This window comes from Anomaloglossus baeobatrachus, chromosome 5 (genome assembly GCF_048569485.1).
Source record: "Anomaloglossus baeobatrachus isolate aAnoBae1 chromosome 5, aAnoBae1.hap1, whole genome shotgun sequence".
Taxonomy (NCBI): domain Eukaryota; kingdom Metazoa; phylum Chordata; class Amphibia; order Anura; family Aromobatidae; genus Anomaloglossus; species Anomaloglossus baeobatrachus.
Window position 1 is genome coordinate 405795949 of NC_134357.1, and position 17204 is coordinate 405813152.

The 17204-nt window shown below is 46.8% G+C and overlaps 1 protein-coding gene across 1 annotated transcript in view; it reads left to right on the plus strand.

The window, feature by feature from the left end:
- Positions 1-17204, plus strand: part of LOC142311638 (beta-1,4 N-acetylgalactosaminyltransferase 2-like) — a 204628-nt gene that overhangs the window by 75065 nt on the left and 112359 nt on the right. The window contains exon 2 of the mRNA XM_075350206.1: positions 12454-12603. Coding sequence (XP_075206321.1) covers positions 12454-12603 — 150 coding nt within the window. The remainder of the gene's footprint in view (positions 1-12453; positions 12604-17204) is intronic.

Below are 17204 nucleotides of genomic sequence, written 5' to 3' on the forward strand. Positions count from 1 at the left end.
TGGCAAAAATCCACTTTGCTGTGTGTGTGACTGTGATTGGCTGACAGCCTGGCCCGCCCCACTGTACGCGCAGTTAGAAAAAAAAAAATGGCGATCGGCATTCTTTCAGCACTCAGCAGCAGCACTGATCTAAACCCCGTCCCCCCTGCACACTATACGCTGAATTTTGATAATATCATGATTCACAGTGACTCACACTATTACAGTGAGAAGCCAGCTAGTAACTAGCTACGCTTTTTGTTGATCGAACCGTTCTCGAATGTAACTCGAACTACCAAACTTTTACCAAATCATTCGAGTTCGTCGATCGACTCGAACACCCCCCAAAATCACTCGAACATGAAATTCTCGAACATCGCTCATCTCTAATCGTGACCGCTGACCAAACCTACTACTGTTCCCTGGGGTCTACCACTACCCTGGATAGGTTCTGCACTTATGTGCTGAGCTGGATACCTGACTGCCTGAATATGTGTTATAACCAGACGGCGTTATTATAGGCCTTTGATGATTTTTGGTTGCTCATTAGAGACTTTATATGTCTATGCTTAGTGATCCCAATTGTTTTACACACCACTTTTCTCTTTTTTGCTCCTATTTTTTAAGAAAGAAAAACTTTGAAAAGTCTCATAATTTTGGCGCAACTTGAGGCTGTGCTAAAATTTTGTTACCTATTACATAGTCATGCTATTTTTGCTCAGCTCCAACCAAGTGTGAGGTGCTGGGGCAGGACAAGAGTGTGGTCATGGCAGCTGGTCAAATTAATGTCAAGTGGTGGTATACTCTATGCCACAAATCTGACCTTTCACATCATGTAATTGATCATATACCTATTCAAATGACTGGAAAAGTTATTTGGAAGGTCATGCATTTGCTTAACTGCTGCATCCTCTGTGCAAGTGGCTCCTCTCCTGCTCTGTACTGTAGGATATGGTAATATTTCGTGTGTGTGTGTGTGTGTGTGTGTGTGTGTGTGTGTGTATGTAAATGGGCCTGTAGTAGAGTTGTGTGTGTCTATATGTGAATGTATCAGAGCTGTGTTTGTCTATATATACACACTACTAACAGCCTGTATCCTCTATATTATATGCATATACAGTACAGACCAAACGTTTGGACACACGTTCTCACTCAAAGATTTTTTTATTTTCAGGACTCTGAAAATGTTAGATTCACATTGAAGACATCAAAACTATGAATTAAAACATATGGAATGAAATACTTAAAGTGTGAAACAACTGAAAATATGTCTTATATTCTAGATTCTTCAAAGTAGCCACCTTTTGCTTTGATTACTGCTTTGCACACTCTTGGCATTCTCTTGATGAGCTTCAAGAGGTAGTCACCGGAAATGGTTTTCCAACAGTCTTGAAGGAGTTCCCAGAGATGCTTAGCACTTGTTAGCCCTTTTGCCTTCACTCTGCAATCCAGCTCACCCCAAACCATCTCGATTGGGTTCAGGTCTTGTGACTGTGGAGACCAGGTCATCTGGCATAGCACCCCATCACTCTCCTTCTAGGTCAAATAGCCCTTTCACAGCCTGGAGGTGTGTTTAGGGTCATTGTCCTGTTGAAAAATAAATGATGGTCCAACTAAACGCAAACCGGATGGAATAGCACACCACTGCAAGATGCTGTGGTAGCCATGCTGGTTCAGTATGCCTTCAATTTTGAATCAATCCCCAACAGTGTCACCAGCAAAGCACCCCCACACCGTCACACCTCCTCCTCCATGCTTCACGATGGGAACCAGCCATGTAGAGTCCATCCGTTCACCTTTTCTACAAAGACACGGTGGTTGGATCCAAAGATCTCAAATTTGGACTCATCAGACCAAAGCACAGATTTCCACTGGTCTAATGTCCATTCCTTGTGTTCTTTAGCCCAAACAAGTCTCTTCTGCTTGTTGCCTGTCCTTAGCAGTGGTTTCCTAGCAGCTATTTTACCATGAAGGCCTGCTGCACAAAGCCTCCTCTTAACAGTTGCTCTGGAGATGAGAAGGTGTGTCCAAACTTTTGGTCAGTACTGTATACACAGCCAGCAAACTTTGTCCTCATATTATATATATATATATATATATATATATATATATATATATATATATATATATATATATATATATATATATATATATATATATATATATATATATATATATAACCTTTTTTCTTCAAAACAATTTGGGTTTTTGCAACAGCTATTTCAGTTTCATATATCTAATAACTGATAGACTCAGTAATATTTCTGGATTGAAATGAGGTTTATTGTACAGAAAATGTGCAATCCGCATTTAACCAAAATTTGACTGTTGCAAAAGTATGGGCACCTCAACATAAAAGTGACATTAATGTTTTGTAGATCCTCCTTTTACAAAAATAACAGCATCTAGTCACTTCCTGTAGCTTTTAATGAGTTCCTGGATCCTGGATGAAGGTATATTTGACCATTCCTGTTTACAAAACAATTCCAGTTCAGTTAAGTTTGATGGTCGCCGAGCATGGACAGCACGCTTCAAATCATCCCATAGATGTTCAATGATATTCAGGTCTGGGGACTGGGATAGCCATTCCAGAACATTGTAATTGTTCCTCTGCATGAATGCCTGAGTAGATTTGGAGCGGTGTTTTGGATCATTGTCTTGCTGAAATATCCATCCCCTGCGTAACTTCAACTTCGTCACTGATTCTGCACATTATTGTCAAGAATCTGCTGATACGGAGTTGACTCCATGCGACCCTCAACTTTAACAAGATTCCCGGTGCTGGCATTGGCCACATAGCCTCAAAGCATGATGGAACCTCCACCAAATTTTACTGTGGGTAGCAAGTGCTTTTCTTGGAATGCCGTGGTTTTTTGCCTCCATGCATAACGCCTTTTTGTATGACCAAACAACTCCTAAAACTTAACATGGACAAAACAGAGTTTATTGTCTTTCCTCCTCCTCACTCATCTCCTCCAACAAGCCTTTCCATCAAACTTGATGGTTGCTCACTCACCCCAGTCTCACAAGCTCGTTGCCTTGGAGTGACCCTCGACTCTGCTCTATCCTTCAAGCCAAACATCCAAGCCCTCTTCAACTCATGCCGATTACAACTCAAAAATATCTCCCGGATCCGTGCTTTTCTTAACCAAGAATCTGCAAAAACATTAGTGCATGCCCTCATCATCTCCCGCCTCGACTACTGCAACCTCCTGCTCTCTGGTCTCCCTTCCAACACTCTTGCACCCCTCCAATCTATCCTAAACTCTGCAGCCCGCTTAATCCACCTCTCCCCTCGCTACTCCCCAGCCTCGCCACTCTGCCAATCCCTTCACTGGCTTCCCATCGCCCAACGACTCCAGTTCAAAACATTAACCATGACATACAAAGCCATGCACAACCTGTCTCCTCCCTACATCTGTGACCTAGTCTCCCAGTACCTACCTGCACGCAACCTTAGATCCTCACAAGATCTCCTTCTCTGCTCCTCTCTTATCTCCTCTTCCCACAATCGTGTACAAGATTTCTCCCGTGCATCCCCCATACTCTGGAACGCTCTACCTCAGCACATCAGACTCTCCACTACCGTGGAAAGCTTCAAGAGGAACCTCAAGACCCACCTCTTCCAACAAGCCTACAACCTACAATAGCCCTCAGCTCAGTAGACCACTGCGCAACCAGCTCTGTCCTCACCTATTGTACCATCACCCATTCCCTGTAGACTGTGAGCCCTCGCGGGCAGGGTCCTCTCTCCTCCTATACCAGTCTGTCTTGTACTGTTAATGATTGTTGTACGTATACCCTCTTTCACTTGTAAAGCGCCATGGAATAAATGGCGCTATAATAATAAATAATAATAATAATAATAATAATCTTTGTTTCATCAGTCCACAGGACCTTCTTCCAAAATGTAACTGGCTTGTCCAAATGTGCTTTTGCATACCTCAGGCGACTCTGTTTGTGGCGTGCTTGCAGAAACGGCTTCTTTCGCATCACTCTCCCATACAGATTCTCCTTGTGCAAAGTGCACTGTATTGTTGACCGATGCACATTGACACCATCTGCAGCAAGATGATGCTGCAGGTATTTGGAGGTGGTCTGTGGATTGTCCTTGACTGTTCTCACCATTATTCTTCTCTGCCTATCTGATATTTTTCTTGGCCTGCCACTTCTGGGCTTACCAAGAACTGTATCTGTGTTCTTCCATTTCCTTACTATGTTCCTCGCAGTGGAAACTGACAGTTTAAATCTCTGAGACAACTTTTTTTATATCCTTCCCCTGAACAACTATGTTCAATAATTTTTTTTTCAGATCATTTGAGAGTTCTTTTGAGGAGCCAATGATGCCACTCTTCATAGGAGATTCAAATAGGAGAACAACTTGCAAGTGGCCACCTTAAATACCTTTTCTCATGATTGGATACACCTGCCTATGAAGTTCAAAGCTCAATGAGGTTACAAAACCAATTTAGTGCTTTAGTAAGTCAGTAAAAAGTAGTTAGGAGTGTTCAAATCAAGAAATTGATAAGGGTGCCCATACTTTTGCACCGGTCAAATTTTGTTTAAATGTGGATTGCACATTTTCTGTAAGTACAATAAACCTCATTTCAATCCAGAAATATTACTGAGTCCATCAGTTATTAGATATATGAAACGGAAATAGCTGTTGCAAAAACCCAAATTATTATAAAGAAAAAAGCATAACATTAATAGGGGTGCCCAAACTTTTTCATATGACTGTATATGTATGTATATATATATATGTATGTGTATATATATATATATATATATATATATATATATATATATATATATATATATATATATAATATATAGTGTGGTCCAAAAGTAGGTGGACAGAAAATAATAACATTTATTTTGATTTATATATAAAATTATATTTACTAATATAAACATAACATTGCCAATTAAGTTTTATTCTGAACAATAATACAGACTCCCTTTGCACAGCTTTGAAGTCTGCCTCTTACGCTTCGATAAACATTTTTGCGCCAGTCTCTTTGGGTATTAATTTCTTGAAATTAATTAATCTCTTATGTAATTTTTCAAATCACTGACACTTTTTGGTTTTCGACTATAAACTTTGTCCTTGAGTACTCCTCAAAAGAAAAAATCCATTGGGGTCAAATCTCGTGATCGTGCCGGTCCTATCAAGTGGGCCTCATCAGCCAATCCATTTATTAGGAAATGTTTCATCAAGATACTTGCGGACTACTCTTGAATAATGTGGAGGGGCCCCATCTTGTTGGAAATAAAGGTCATTTGAATTAGGCTGTTGTTGTAACTGGGGAACAACTTGATTCATTAGAATTTTGAGATGCTTATGTCGCGCCCAGGGAAGAGGGTACTCGGTTCAGGGCGGTAAAAAATGGGAATGTCACTCTGGTGGCCGTTGCCCAGTCCAGTGACCTGGGGCTTTTTTTGTAAAAGGGTGTATTTACATGGGTGAATAGAGTTAATGTCATGTGACGCCACCTGTGGGTTGCGGTTAAGGATAGAGAACCGCCGGTGCTAAATGTGGGTACTCCCAGAGCTGGTGGTGATTGCAGCAATGGTGTTGAGGGTACTTTACATGCTGCGACATCGCTAGTGATTGCTAGCGATGTTGAGCGCGATAGCACCCGCCCCCTGTCGTTCTTGCAATATGTGGTGATCGCTGCCGTAGCAAACATTATCGCTATGGCAGCATCACACGCACATACTTGTGCAGCGGCGTCGCTGTCACAGCCGAACAATCCCTCCCTCAAGGGGGAGGTGCGTTCGGCATCACAGCGACATCATCGTGACGTCACTAAGCGGCCGGCCAATAGAAGCGGAGGGGCGGAGATGAGCGGGACGTAACATCCCACCCACCTCCTTTCTTCCACATTGCCGGTGGAGGCAGGTAAGGAGATGTTCGTCGCTCCTGCGGTGTCACACATAGTGATGTGTGATGCGGCAGGAACGACGAACAACATCGCAACATACGAGACGATTTTTTGTGCTTGGACGACCTCTCTAAAACCAATGATTTTTGTCTCTTTTGCGATTGTTTAAGGTCGCTCGTACGTGTTACACGCTGCGATGTCACTAACGATGCCGGATGTGCATCACAAACACCATGACCCTGATGATAAATCGTTAGCGATATCGCAGCGTGTAAAGCACACTTTAGGCCCTCCGCAGGTAGGGCCGTGCCTGGGAAATGATGAGTAATAATAACGGAGACCACACCAGGTTGTCTTTAACAGTCTCTACTCACTTGGACCCAGGTGTTGCTGGTTCAGGTCCCGTGGAGTATCAGTGCCAATGTAGTGACCCAGGTTCCTGTGTCCCCGGCATTCTCTGTTGGTTGGGTCCCCATAGTGCAGAGAGTTGTTCAACCATCATTTTGTTTCCTTCCTGGTCAGTAATGGGGTCCACAAGCTTTAGGGTCCACAGGGCTGCCTGCAACCTCAAGGTATAATCTTTGATACTTTCCTGGGACCGCTGCTTACAGTTATAAAATTCCATTCTGAGCTCTGCCTCAGTGCGAGTTTCAAAGACAGCTTTGAGCTTGTCAAATATAATATTTACTGACTTCCGATCGTCATCTGACCAGGTCTCCACCTCCAACTCAGCTGCACCCCTTAACTGTCCCAACACCACAGACACCCACTGTCTGCCGGTCATCGCGTACCTGTCCAGTACAGTGCAAATTTTCTTTTTAAATCCCGGTAAGGCGTCGGGTTTGCCATCATATTGGGGCAGCCAGGCTGCGCCGGGTACATACGGTAAGGTGATCGGCATTATCAGGGCGGCCGCCACGGCTACGGATGCTGCTGCTTGTTCTACCGAAGCATGTCCCACCACGTTGTCATCGCCTTGTATGGCCTAGGAAGGTCCCGCCGCACTCCCATCATCCAGTGCCTGCATCCTTTGTTCCCCTTCGGTCATTTCTCACCACTCTCGCAGGGACTATGGCACAATGGGACTTTCCAGGTCCGGTTACTTTTGACTTCCGCCCGCGTTCTCAGGACTCGTGGGCGGGGCTTCTATTCGAACGCTTTTTTCAGTTTCGCGCTCTTTTGGGTACAGTGATGGCGCAGCCAATTTTTCAGCATTAAAGATGGTGGCAGTCTTTACACAAACAGTCCATTAAATACAGCTCCTTAAGGCACACGTTAACGTTAACGGGCCTTGTCCCAATCCTGTTTGTGATGCCAGGAGAAAGAAGCTGTCGCGCCCAGAGAAGGGGGTACTCGGTCCCGGACGCTAACAAATGGGAATGTCACTCTGCTGGCCGTTGCCCAATCCCGTGCCCTGGGGCTTCTTTTGTAAAAGGTATTTACATGGGTGAATAGAGTTAATGTCATGTGATGCCACCTGTAGGTTGCGGTTAAAGATAGAGAACTGAAGCTGCTAAATGTGGATACTCCCCAGAGCTGGTGGTGATTGCCGCAATGGTGTTAGGTCCTCCGCAGGTAGGCTGTTGGTTGGGTCCCCATAAGGTGGAGCGTTTGGGGCCTGACTGTCCCTTTTGGGGTACAGTCTCCTTTTCCGTATGTCAGGCAGTGCGGACCCTGTGGGGAGGTAAGTGTCCGAACCCCGATCCTAGTTTACTGCTGATTCCACCGGATTATTTGTTTTGGTGAAGTCAGTGAAGGTGTCCTCACCAGGCAGGTATTTATCAAGCCGTGTAGAACTGGCGCCTGATCTAGGGCCCTGTGCCCCGTGCGTGCTCCGGTCCCAGCGGTATCTCTGGTACCCATCCTGGCGACCTCTCTCCTGTGCCCCCGGGTCACCGCTGCACGGACCCAGCTCAGACACGTCCGCACACCTCTCCTGTGTGCCACACTTCCCTAGACTCTCTACGGACTGCTGACCCCTCTCACTAGGCTGGCTAATCCCAGGGACTCGTTCCTTTCCATGGCGACCATCCCCTAACATGGTTAACCCTCTATGCCCGGTGTGGAGTGGAGAACTAGGATTTTAGTTGTGCTTTGGTGGTATCGGCACTGGTACTCCAAGTCCCAGGGGGTAAATCCTGCATCCGCAAGAAGGATGTGTGGCGCCCTGGGCAAGCCAGGACGTCACAAACACTACACTAACACACCCAACACTCCCGGTCAGGCACACCAAAGTCAGACAAAAACCCTTGTTGCCTTCCTCCTGGGGCTGATGTCCACACCTGGGGGTGGGCCAGGTGGTTGGTCCCGCCCACCGAGGAGTTCACAGTCCTGGAGGCGGGAAAAAGGGAGCGTTCAGCTGGGAAGTGAAAGTGAGAGGAAGGAAAGTGGTAAAGAAGCAGACAAAAAGTGGTCCGGGTGTGTGGCCCGGACGGAACAGCAAGGTTGGCAGACGGTGGTGACCGTCTGCAGGAGAGGCCTATTGGAGCCAGTCGTAAGGACCGTGGACGGGCGGTGGCCCGGCGGTACCGGACCGGTACGCAAAGAGAAGCCAGCACCATCCGGCAGGGGCTTACGGACCCCGACAAGGCTTGGAGTCGCTGTGCAATTTGTCAAATCTGTTAGCGAAGGGAACCTCCTGGGTTTCCCAGCAGCCAAGTCCCGACAGAAGGCAACAGTCCAACCGAGAGAGGGAAACACAGTCACCGCCAAGGCTAAAGTTCCCAGGGCCAGAGCCTGCGGGCAAAAGGGGCTCCTTCAGTAACCTTCAAACTGGGGAGCGGGTTACCGGTGGGAACCCATTGGAACCGTACACACTACACAGGTGCAGGGAAAGGCAGTCACCATCAACCTGCCGGGAGGAGAAACACCGCAGCCGTCTGTGGGACCCGTCCATCCAGCCGTTTGTTTTACCGGAGACTCTGTGTACATCATTGGCTGAGTGAGTACCACCGTGCCGTGCGGAACAGCACTGCCCCCGTGACCCTGCACCTCGCCAGGCCCCGTAACCCGCCTGCCATCCATCCCTACCCCATCACCGGGCCCCAAGACAACCAACCTTCCTACCCACGGAGGGGAAAACTAATATCCAGGCTGCTCCCTGTCATCGCTCCCGGGAACCCCGTCCAGAGCAGCGGTGGCGTCACCAATCTCACCATAACCGTGAGTGGTGTCACGGACAATATCAAATCCCCACAATCAATCCCCCCCCCTTTTCACTCACGGGCGAGGAGCGCTGCTCGAGTCCCCGGGATCCGGCCCACCGCTCTAGCCACCACCGAGCAGCAGCAGCAGCAGTAGCCAGACCCCAGCAGTGGGAGAGCGCAGCGTCCCCTCCTCCGCCCGCGACAAATGCAGATCCTTGTAGTAGTCAGAGTGTCTCAGGGGTGCTACACTTAGGCGGGCTTTGCACGTTGCGACATCGCAAGCCGATGCTGCGATGTCGCACGCGATAGTCCCCGCCCCGTCGCAGGTACAATATCGTGTGATAGCTGGCGTAGCGAAAATTATCGCTACGCTAGCTTCACACACACTCACTCGCCCTGCGACCGTCGCTCTGGCCGGCGACCCGCCTCCTTCCTAAGGGGGCGGGTCGTGCGGCGTCATAGCGACGTCACGCGGCAGGTGGCCAATAGCGGCGGAGGGGCGGAGATGAGCAGGATGTAAACATCCCGCCCACCTCCTTCCTTCCGGATATCCTACGGAAGCCGCGGTGACGCCGGTAGGAGATGTTCCTCGCTCCTGCGGCTTCACACACGGCGATGTGTGCTGCCGCAGGAACGAGGAACAACATCGGACCGTCGCATCAGCGTAATTATGGATTACGCCGACGCTGCACCGATGATATGATTACGACGATTTTTCGCTCGTTAATCGTATCATCTAGGCTTTACACACTACGATGTCGCATGCGATGCCGGATGTGCGTCACTTTCAATTTGACCCCACCGACATCGCACCTGCGATGTCGTAGTGTGCAAAGCCGCCCTTACATTCCCTTAAATATAACCTATAACTGTCCAAATTAAACTAGAGCCTTCAATGCCAAATGATTTAGAATAACAGAGCATAAAATGACTACATCGCAGGTTAGAAATGAAAAGCTTTGTCTCCAATGAAAATTATCAAAATTTTTTAACACGCTGGAACTATCCTTAAGATACCCCTGTATTCTACCAACTAAAGACTGAAGATGCTCATGTAACTATTCTCACAATTTTACATTTAATGAGCCAATGCTTGAAGTATTAGGACACAAAGGAGGTAGTAAAGTATTTTTGTGGCTTTAGGTAAACCATGCAAAATTGGGAGAATGGGATGCTTAAGAAAATAATGTTTTGTTTTTTTTTTTCTTCATTCCTGATGATGCCCAGACTAACGATTTCATCCAATAATGTAGATACCATATTTTTCGTTTTATGACGCACCGGATTATAAGACGCACCCCAAATTCGGAGGGAAAAAAAAAGGTAAAAAAAAATAGGGGGTCTGTTTATAATCTGGTGGTGTCTTACCAGAGGCAGGGGCGGTACTGGAGTACTGCAAGTAGTATAGAAGGGGACCCAGATACTCACTGCGGGTGATGCTCTGTGCGGGGCCGGCGACGCCGCTCTGCTCTGTGCGGGGCCGGCGACGCCGCTCTGCTCTGTGCGGGGCCGGCGACGCCGCTCTGCTCTGTGCGGGGCCGGCGACGCCACTCTGCTCTGTGCGGGGCCGGCGACGCCGCTCTGCTCTGTGCGGGGCCGGCGACGCCACTCTGCTCTGTGCGGGGCCGGCGACGCCACTCTGCTCTGTGCGGGGCCGGCGACGCCACTCTGCTCTGTGCGGGGCCGGCGACGCCACTCTGCTCTGTGCGGGGCCGGCGACGCCGCTGTGCTCTGTGCGGGGCCGGTGTTGCTCTGCTCAGTGCGGGGCCGGTGTCACTCTGCTGTGTGCGGGGCTGGTGATGGAGCACCCGAGCGCCAAGGAGAACGGAGGAGCCGAGCGCCAAGCAGAACAGAGCAGCCGTGCACTGAGCAGCCGAGCAGGACGGAGCAGCCGTGCACTGAGCAGCCGAGCAGGATGGAGCAGCCGTGCACTGAGCAGCCGAGCAGGACGGAGCAACTGTGCACAGAGCAGCTGAGCAGGATGGAGCAGTCGTGCACAGAGCAGCCGAGCAGGATGGAGCAGCCGTGCACAGAGCAGTCAAGCAGGACGGAGCAGCCGTGCACACAGCAGCCGAGCAGGACGGAGCAGCCGTACACAGAGCAGAACGGAGCGGCTTCAAACAGAACAGAGCTTCGCGGCCCGATCCAGAACAGCGTCACACAGACCAGCAGCGCCGGCAGCACAGTGCATTGCTCGGACCATCTCGTTGCCTCCTTTGACACCTCTGCACAACCCCACGGTAAGCTACATTCAGATTTTAAGATGCACCCCTCATTTTCCTCCCAAAGTTTTGGGAGGAAAAGTGCATTTTATAATCTCAAAAATACGGTAATTTATTCTTGAAGGCTAAAGTCAGATTAATGTCCAACAGCCTATAGGTCTAAAGGCCCTGTCACACACAGAGATAAATCTTTGGCAGATCTGTGGTTGCAGTGAAATCATGGACATATTGTTCCATTTGTACACAGCCACAAACTGGCACCGATTGTCCACAATTTCACTGCAACCACAGATCTGCCGCAGATTTATCTCAGTGTGTGGCAGGCCTTTAGTGTCAGAATAACAGACTCTTGTTTTTTGTACAGGGAAGAATCCAGAATAACGAGACACCCTGCTTTGTTAGATTGATGGACTACAAGCCCACAGTGTTTTTGTAGATCTTTTGACAGCTCATCCTTACTGAAGTTACCTTTCAACTGAAGGAATTTAATGTCCACTCCTCATACAAAACGTTCAAATCCTATAATCTGTTATTACATTGTCAACTAATAAATGTAATCATCACTCTAAAGGGGGCTTTACACGCTACGATATCGTTAATGTTTGGTCGTCGGGGTCAAGTTGTTAGTGACGCACATCCGGCGTCATTAACGATATCGCAGTGTGTGACACTGACCAGCGACCTTAAGCGACCTCAAAAATGGTGAAAATCGTTCACCATGGAGAGGTCGTCCCAAACTCAAAAATCGGTAAGGGTTGTTTATCCAGGTGGTTCATCGCTCATGCGGCAGCACACATCACTACGGCAGCGATCACAAACAATCGCATGCACGATGGGGGCGGGTACTTACACGCTCGCTATTGCTACAAATTGCTAGCGATATCGCTACTGTGTAAAGCCCCCTTTAATTCACAATCGAGACATACAGTATTGGGAAGGGGAATGATAATAAAAAGTTGGCATTTCCCAGGGGAATAACAGCTCAGGATTGTTTTTGTTATGCTATATTTTGTGGTAACAATAGACAGATCATCTAGAAGAGAACATTTCCTATGATTTGACATTTTGTACAATTTAAGACATTTACAAGGTGCTGTTGGTTCATGGCAGACCTACATGGTACATCTCTGAAGGGACAGATCAGTCTCCAAAGATAGAGTAATAACTTCAATGATCAACATGTCAATGTATATCCACTAATGCTATTATATGTTTCAGCTATGAAATCCCCTCCAAGAAGAGTGTGTGCACGTGTCCGCCCAAGCAAAATGGATTAACTGTTTATAACCTCAAAGACTATTTGCCCATGAGTGACCTAGAATCGGCATCAGACCGAAGAGAGAAGGAATATAAACATTACAAGAAATGGTAAGACTTGAAGCAAGGGGTTATATCACCGTAATGCAGGGGTGGACATACTACAGAAGGGCCCAAGAGGTAAGGGGGCCGCTTCGACCTCCAAAGCAGGTGGAATTTTGCATTATAATCAGCTGTTGGACTTCAAAGGCTCCATATAGATTCCTCTATTAGAACATTCACCTAAAAAAAATGCTATGAATGAGATTTTTCAGCTCTCCTTATTTTATTTCCTTACAGATTTGAACTATCAAAGTGGTTTTTTTTTTTGGTTTTTTTTTTAAGTTAGAGCATGTCAATTCTTTTATTGTTTTGGTGAGATATTCAACCATTCAAATGATTGTGGATAAAATGCCATAATGCTCGTTCTTGGACTAAAATGATCTTTTATGCATTTCTCTGTGGTGTAAGAGGACTCTCACTGCTGAAAACCTAAGCGCACTGAGCAATCTAGTATAGATATATTAGTTCTCTTGATATACCTTGGTCTGAACATTCAAATGAACACCAACTGGTAAAAATGTACCAATCAGCAGTTGTATCATGTCACTGGTCCATCTGTTTTAATGGCCTTTATGGAAAACCACAATATAATGAGGTCACCAAATGACTGGTGGAGGCCTGTCTTCCAGTTCCTTCACCAATCCAAAGACTAAATGGTGCTTTACATGCTGCGACATCGCTACCGATATATCGTTGGGGTCACGTCGTTAGTGATGCACATCCGGCCCCGGTAGCGACATCGCAGCATGTGACACCAAGGAACGACGATCAATGATCACAAAATCATTCAAAAACGGTGATCGTTGACACGTCTCTCCTTTCCTTAATATCGTTGCTGCCACAGGTACGATGTTGTGCGTCGTTCCTGCGGCAGCACACATCACGATGTGTGACACCACAGGAATGACGAACATCTCCTTACCTGCGTCCACCGACAATGCGGAAGGAAGGAGGTGGGCGGGATGTTACGTCCCGCTCATCTCCGCCCCTCCGCTTCTATTGGCCGGCCGCTTAGTGACGCCGCAGTGACGTCGCTATGACGCTGAACGCACCTCCCCCTTGAGGGAGGGATTGTTCGGCGGTCACAGCGACGTCGCTGACAAGGTATGTGCGTTTGACACTGCCGTAGCGATAATGTTCGCTACGGCAGGGAGCACCAAATGTCACACGAACGACGGGGGCGGGTGCTATCGTGCTCGACATTGCTGGCAATCGCTATCGATGTTGCAGCGTGTAAAGCACCCTTAAGGGTTGGTGGTATTGCCTATTCACTGATTTTTCTGCAGTGTTGCCCTAAACACATTCTATTTTAGAAACTGAATGATCAGTCAACCATTCGTGTTGAGAAGATAAGGATCAAATGTTTTAATATAAAAACATATGATCCTATTATTCTTCAGGAAGATAAGCCACTGCCGTATGAGTCTGGATACACTTTACTCTGCTTTTCATATGGAAAAGACTTGAACTTTCAGGCAAGTGTTCATGTGGATCGAGGGAGTCAAGAGAAAGCAGTCAACAAAAGGAATGTTCAGAGAAAAGTTATCATAAGGATGTAAGGATTTTGTCTGGTTTAGAAGAAAAGTTTTCAAATACCATATTTGGCCTATTCTAAATTGTTAATGGGCACTCCAGTTTAGAGAATTTGAAATAAAGAGTATTTTCCTATTGGAGTTGATCCAATCATCCATCATAAAGAGACTATTGATTTCAAGTAGAAAAATTGGTTGAAAAGAATGGTCACAAAAGGCATCCAAACAATAATAAAATAAGTCCATTTATTCAATCTTGATTAAAATATTAGCCATGAAGAAAGCACAGTAGGTACAGAACATGGAGACTAAAAACAAAAGGCAACACGTTTCTGTCTGGTGTGGTCCTTAATCAACTCCCAAATGTGTCTCAAATAGCACATCTGCTATATCCACTCATTGATATATGTGTGATTATATATATAAGTTGGGCTAGTGTGATTATGTTCTTGTATTAGATTAGGAAGCAACATATTACCTAGGGTAGGGCCTTTTTTATGGGAAAAACCACAACCATCTTTTACAATATTATACAACTTATCATACTTAAATAAAATAGGTATTTTTTGATAATTTGTGTTAAACCCAAATATTTTTTTTTTATTGTATGTTGTAACAAAATTTAGGTTTTTGTGGAAATTATTCAGGGATTCTTTTTTAGGTGACAAAAATTCCTCTATGTTATTTTTTTTTTTACAAACATAAGAGTCCAATGAGTTCAATTTTGATATGGGTGAGTTTTTAATCTGGTACGGACAGCTCTCTCCTCTTTTTTGCATTCTTCTTCTTTAGTACAGGTCCAACGTGCTCTTGTTAATTCGCCTATTCGAAGATTTCTGAATACTTATGCTATATACCACTTATCCAAGAGGATGAATAAGAGATCGGACTTCGGACTTAAGATTGTCTATATATACTGTTAATAATACAATCATGTGTTTTAAACATCATCACGAGACACCATGTCTGCAAATTGAGGTTCTGATCTGGCATAAATCCTAGATCATATGAAAAAACTCGTTAAAGGGCCACTTTTGACTTTTAAGATTCCTACTTCCAATACTGGTAGGTGGCACTAGAGTTCGTCTCCTTACTCCCTGAAAAGACAATTTAAACATAGGATACTAACTTACTCTTCACATGCAATAGAACAATGATCATAGGGGAGATTAAGTAAAATAGGTGCATTGTAGCTCTAGCGGATCGACTCTACGGGTTGTAACAAGAATGATATACTACATATGGAACTTAGAAGCAGCTGGTTTACACATTCGGAATTAACTTGGCATTGTGACATTTGGACTATAGATCAGCCTGGAAGTGTGAAATGCACTGCAGCAAAAAAGAATGTTATTTCTTTTTTAAATTGAGACAAGTTTATTCAGAGGGTCATTTATTATTCAACCCTTCAAACCACCAGAATTCTGTTTTGTTCCCCTAAAGTATTAAGAAGTATTTCAGGCACAAAGAACAATGAGCTTCACATGTTTGTATTAATTATCTCTTTTTCCAGCCTTTTCTGACTAATTAAGACCCTCCCCAAACTTATGAACAGCACTCATACATGGTCAACATGGGACAGACAAAGGAGCATTCCAAGGAAATCAAAGACAAGATCGTGGAGGGTCACAAGGCTGGAAAGGGGTACAAAACCCTTTCCAGGGAGTTGGGCCTACCTGTCTCCACTGTTGGGAGCATCATCCAGAAGTGGAGGGCTTATGGAACTACTGTTAGCCTTCCACGGCCTGGACAGCCTTTGAAAGTTTCCTCCCGTGCCGAGGACAGGCTTGTCCGAAGAGTCAAGGCTAACCCAAGGAGAACAAGGAAGGAGCTCCGGGAAGATCTCATGGCAGTGGGGACATTGGTTTCAGTCAATACCATAAGTAAAGTACTCCACCGCAATGGTCTCCGTTCCAGACGAGCCCGAAAGGTACTTTTACTTTCAAAGCGTCATGTCAAGGCTCGTCTACAGTTTGCTCATGATCACTTGGAGGACTCTGAGACAGACTGGTTCAAGGCTCTCTGGTCTGATGAGACCAAGATCGAGATCTTTGGTGCCAGCCACACACGTGACGTTTGGAGACTGGATGGCACTGCATACGACCCCAAGAATACCAACCCTACAGTCAAGCATGGTGGTGGCAGCATCATGTGTGACGCCCTGGGCAACCCAGGGGTCACAGGTCATCACACCACCACACCCTACACCCCAGTTAGGAACACCACAGCTAACCCAAAATCCTTGTTGCCTTTCTCCAGGAGCTGTTGTCCACACCAGGGGGTGGGCCAGGCGGTTGGCTCCGCCCACCGAGGAGTTCACAGCTCTGGAGGCGGGAAAACCAGGCAGTCCAGCTAGGGACGTGAAGGAGTAAACAAGTGAAGAGTTAAGGATGTGAAAGTAGAAGGAAGTGAAGTGGTAGAGGAGCTAAGGAGAAAAGCTGAAGTGACAGTTAGTAAAGCCTGAAGTTGGTCCGGGTGTGTGCCCCGGGCTGAGAGACAGCAAGGTCATCAGACGGCGGTGATTGTCCGCAGGAGTGACTGCTCGGAGGTTGCTGGAAGGACCGCGGACGGGTGGTGACCCGGCGGTCTGGAGCAGTGTACAAGGAACAGTCAGCACCAGGGCAGGGGCCTTTCGGATCCCGGCAAGGCTAGGAGTCGCCATAATTTGCCAAATCCGTCAGTGAAGGGGACGACTGTCTCCAAACAACCAAGTCCCGATTGAAGGCAACAGTCTAACCATTAAAGGAGAGACACCGCCACCACCAGGGCACCAGTTTCTCAGGGCCAGCGCCCACGGGCAAAGAGTAGAGCTCCATCGGCCCAGCTTGAAGCCGGGGAGCGGGTTACCGGTGGGAACCCATCGCAACCATCATCATCTTAGGTGCAGGAAAAGGGACCGTCACCGTCAACTACTGGGGAAAAGCAAGTGCAGCCGTCCGTGGGAACCATCTTTCCAGCCGTGTGTTTTACCGAGAACTGTGTCATTGTCTCAGGCTGAGTGAGTACCACAGTGCCGCAAGGCACAGCGCTGCCCCCGCGTCCCTGCGCCCACCAAGCCCTGCATCTTCCACCTCATTA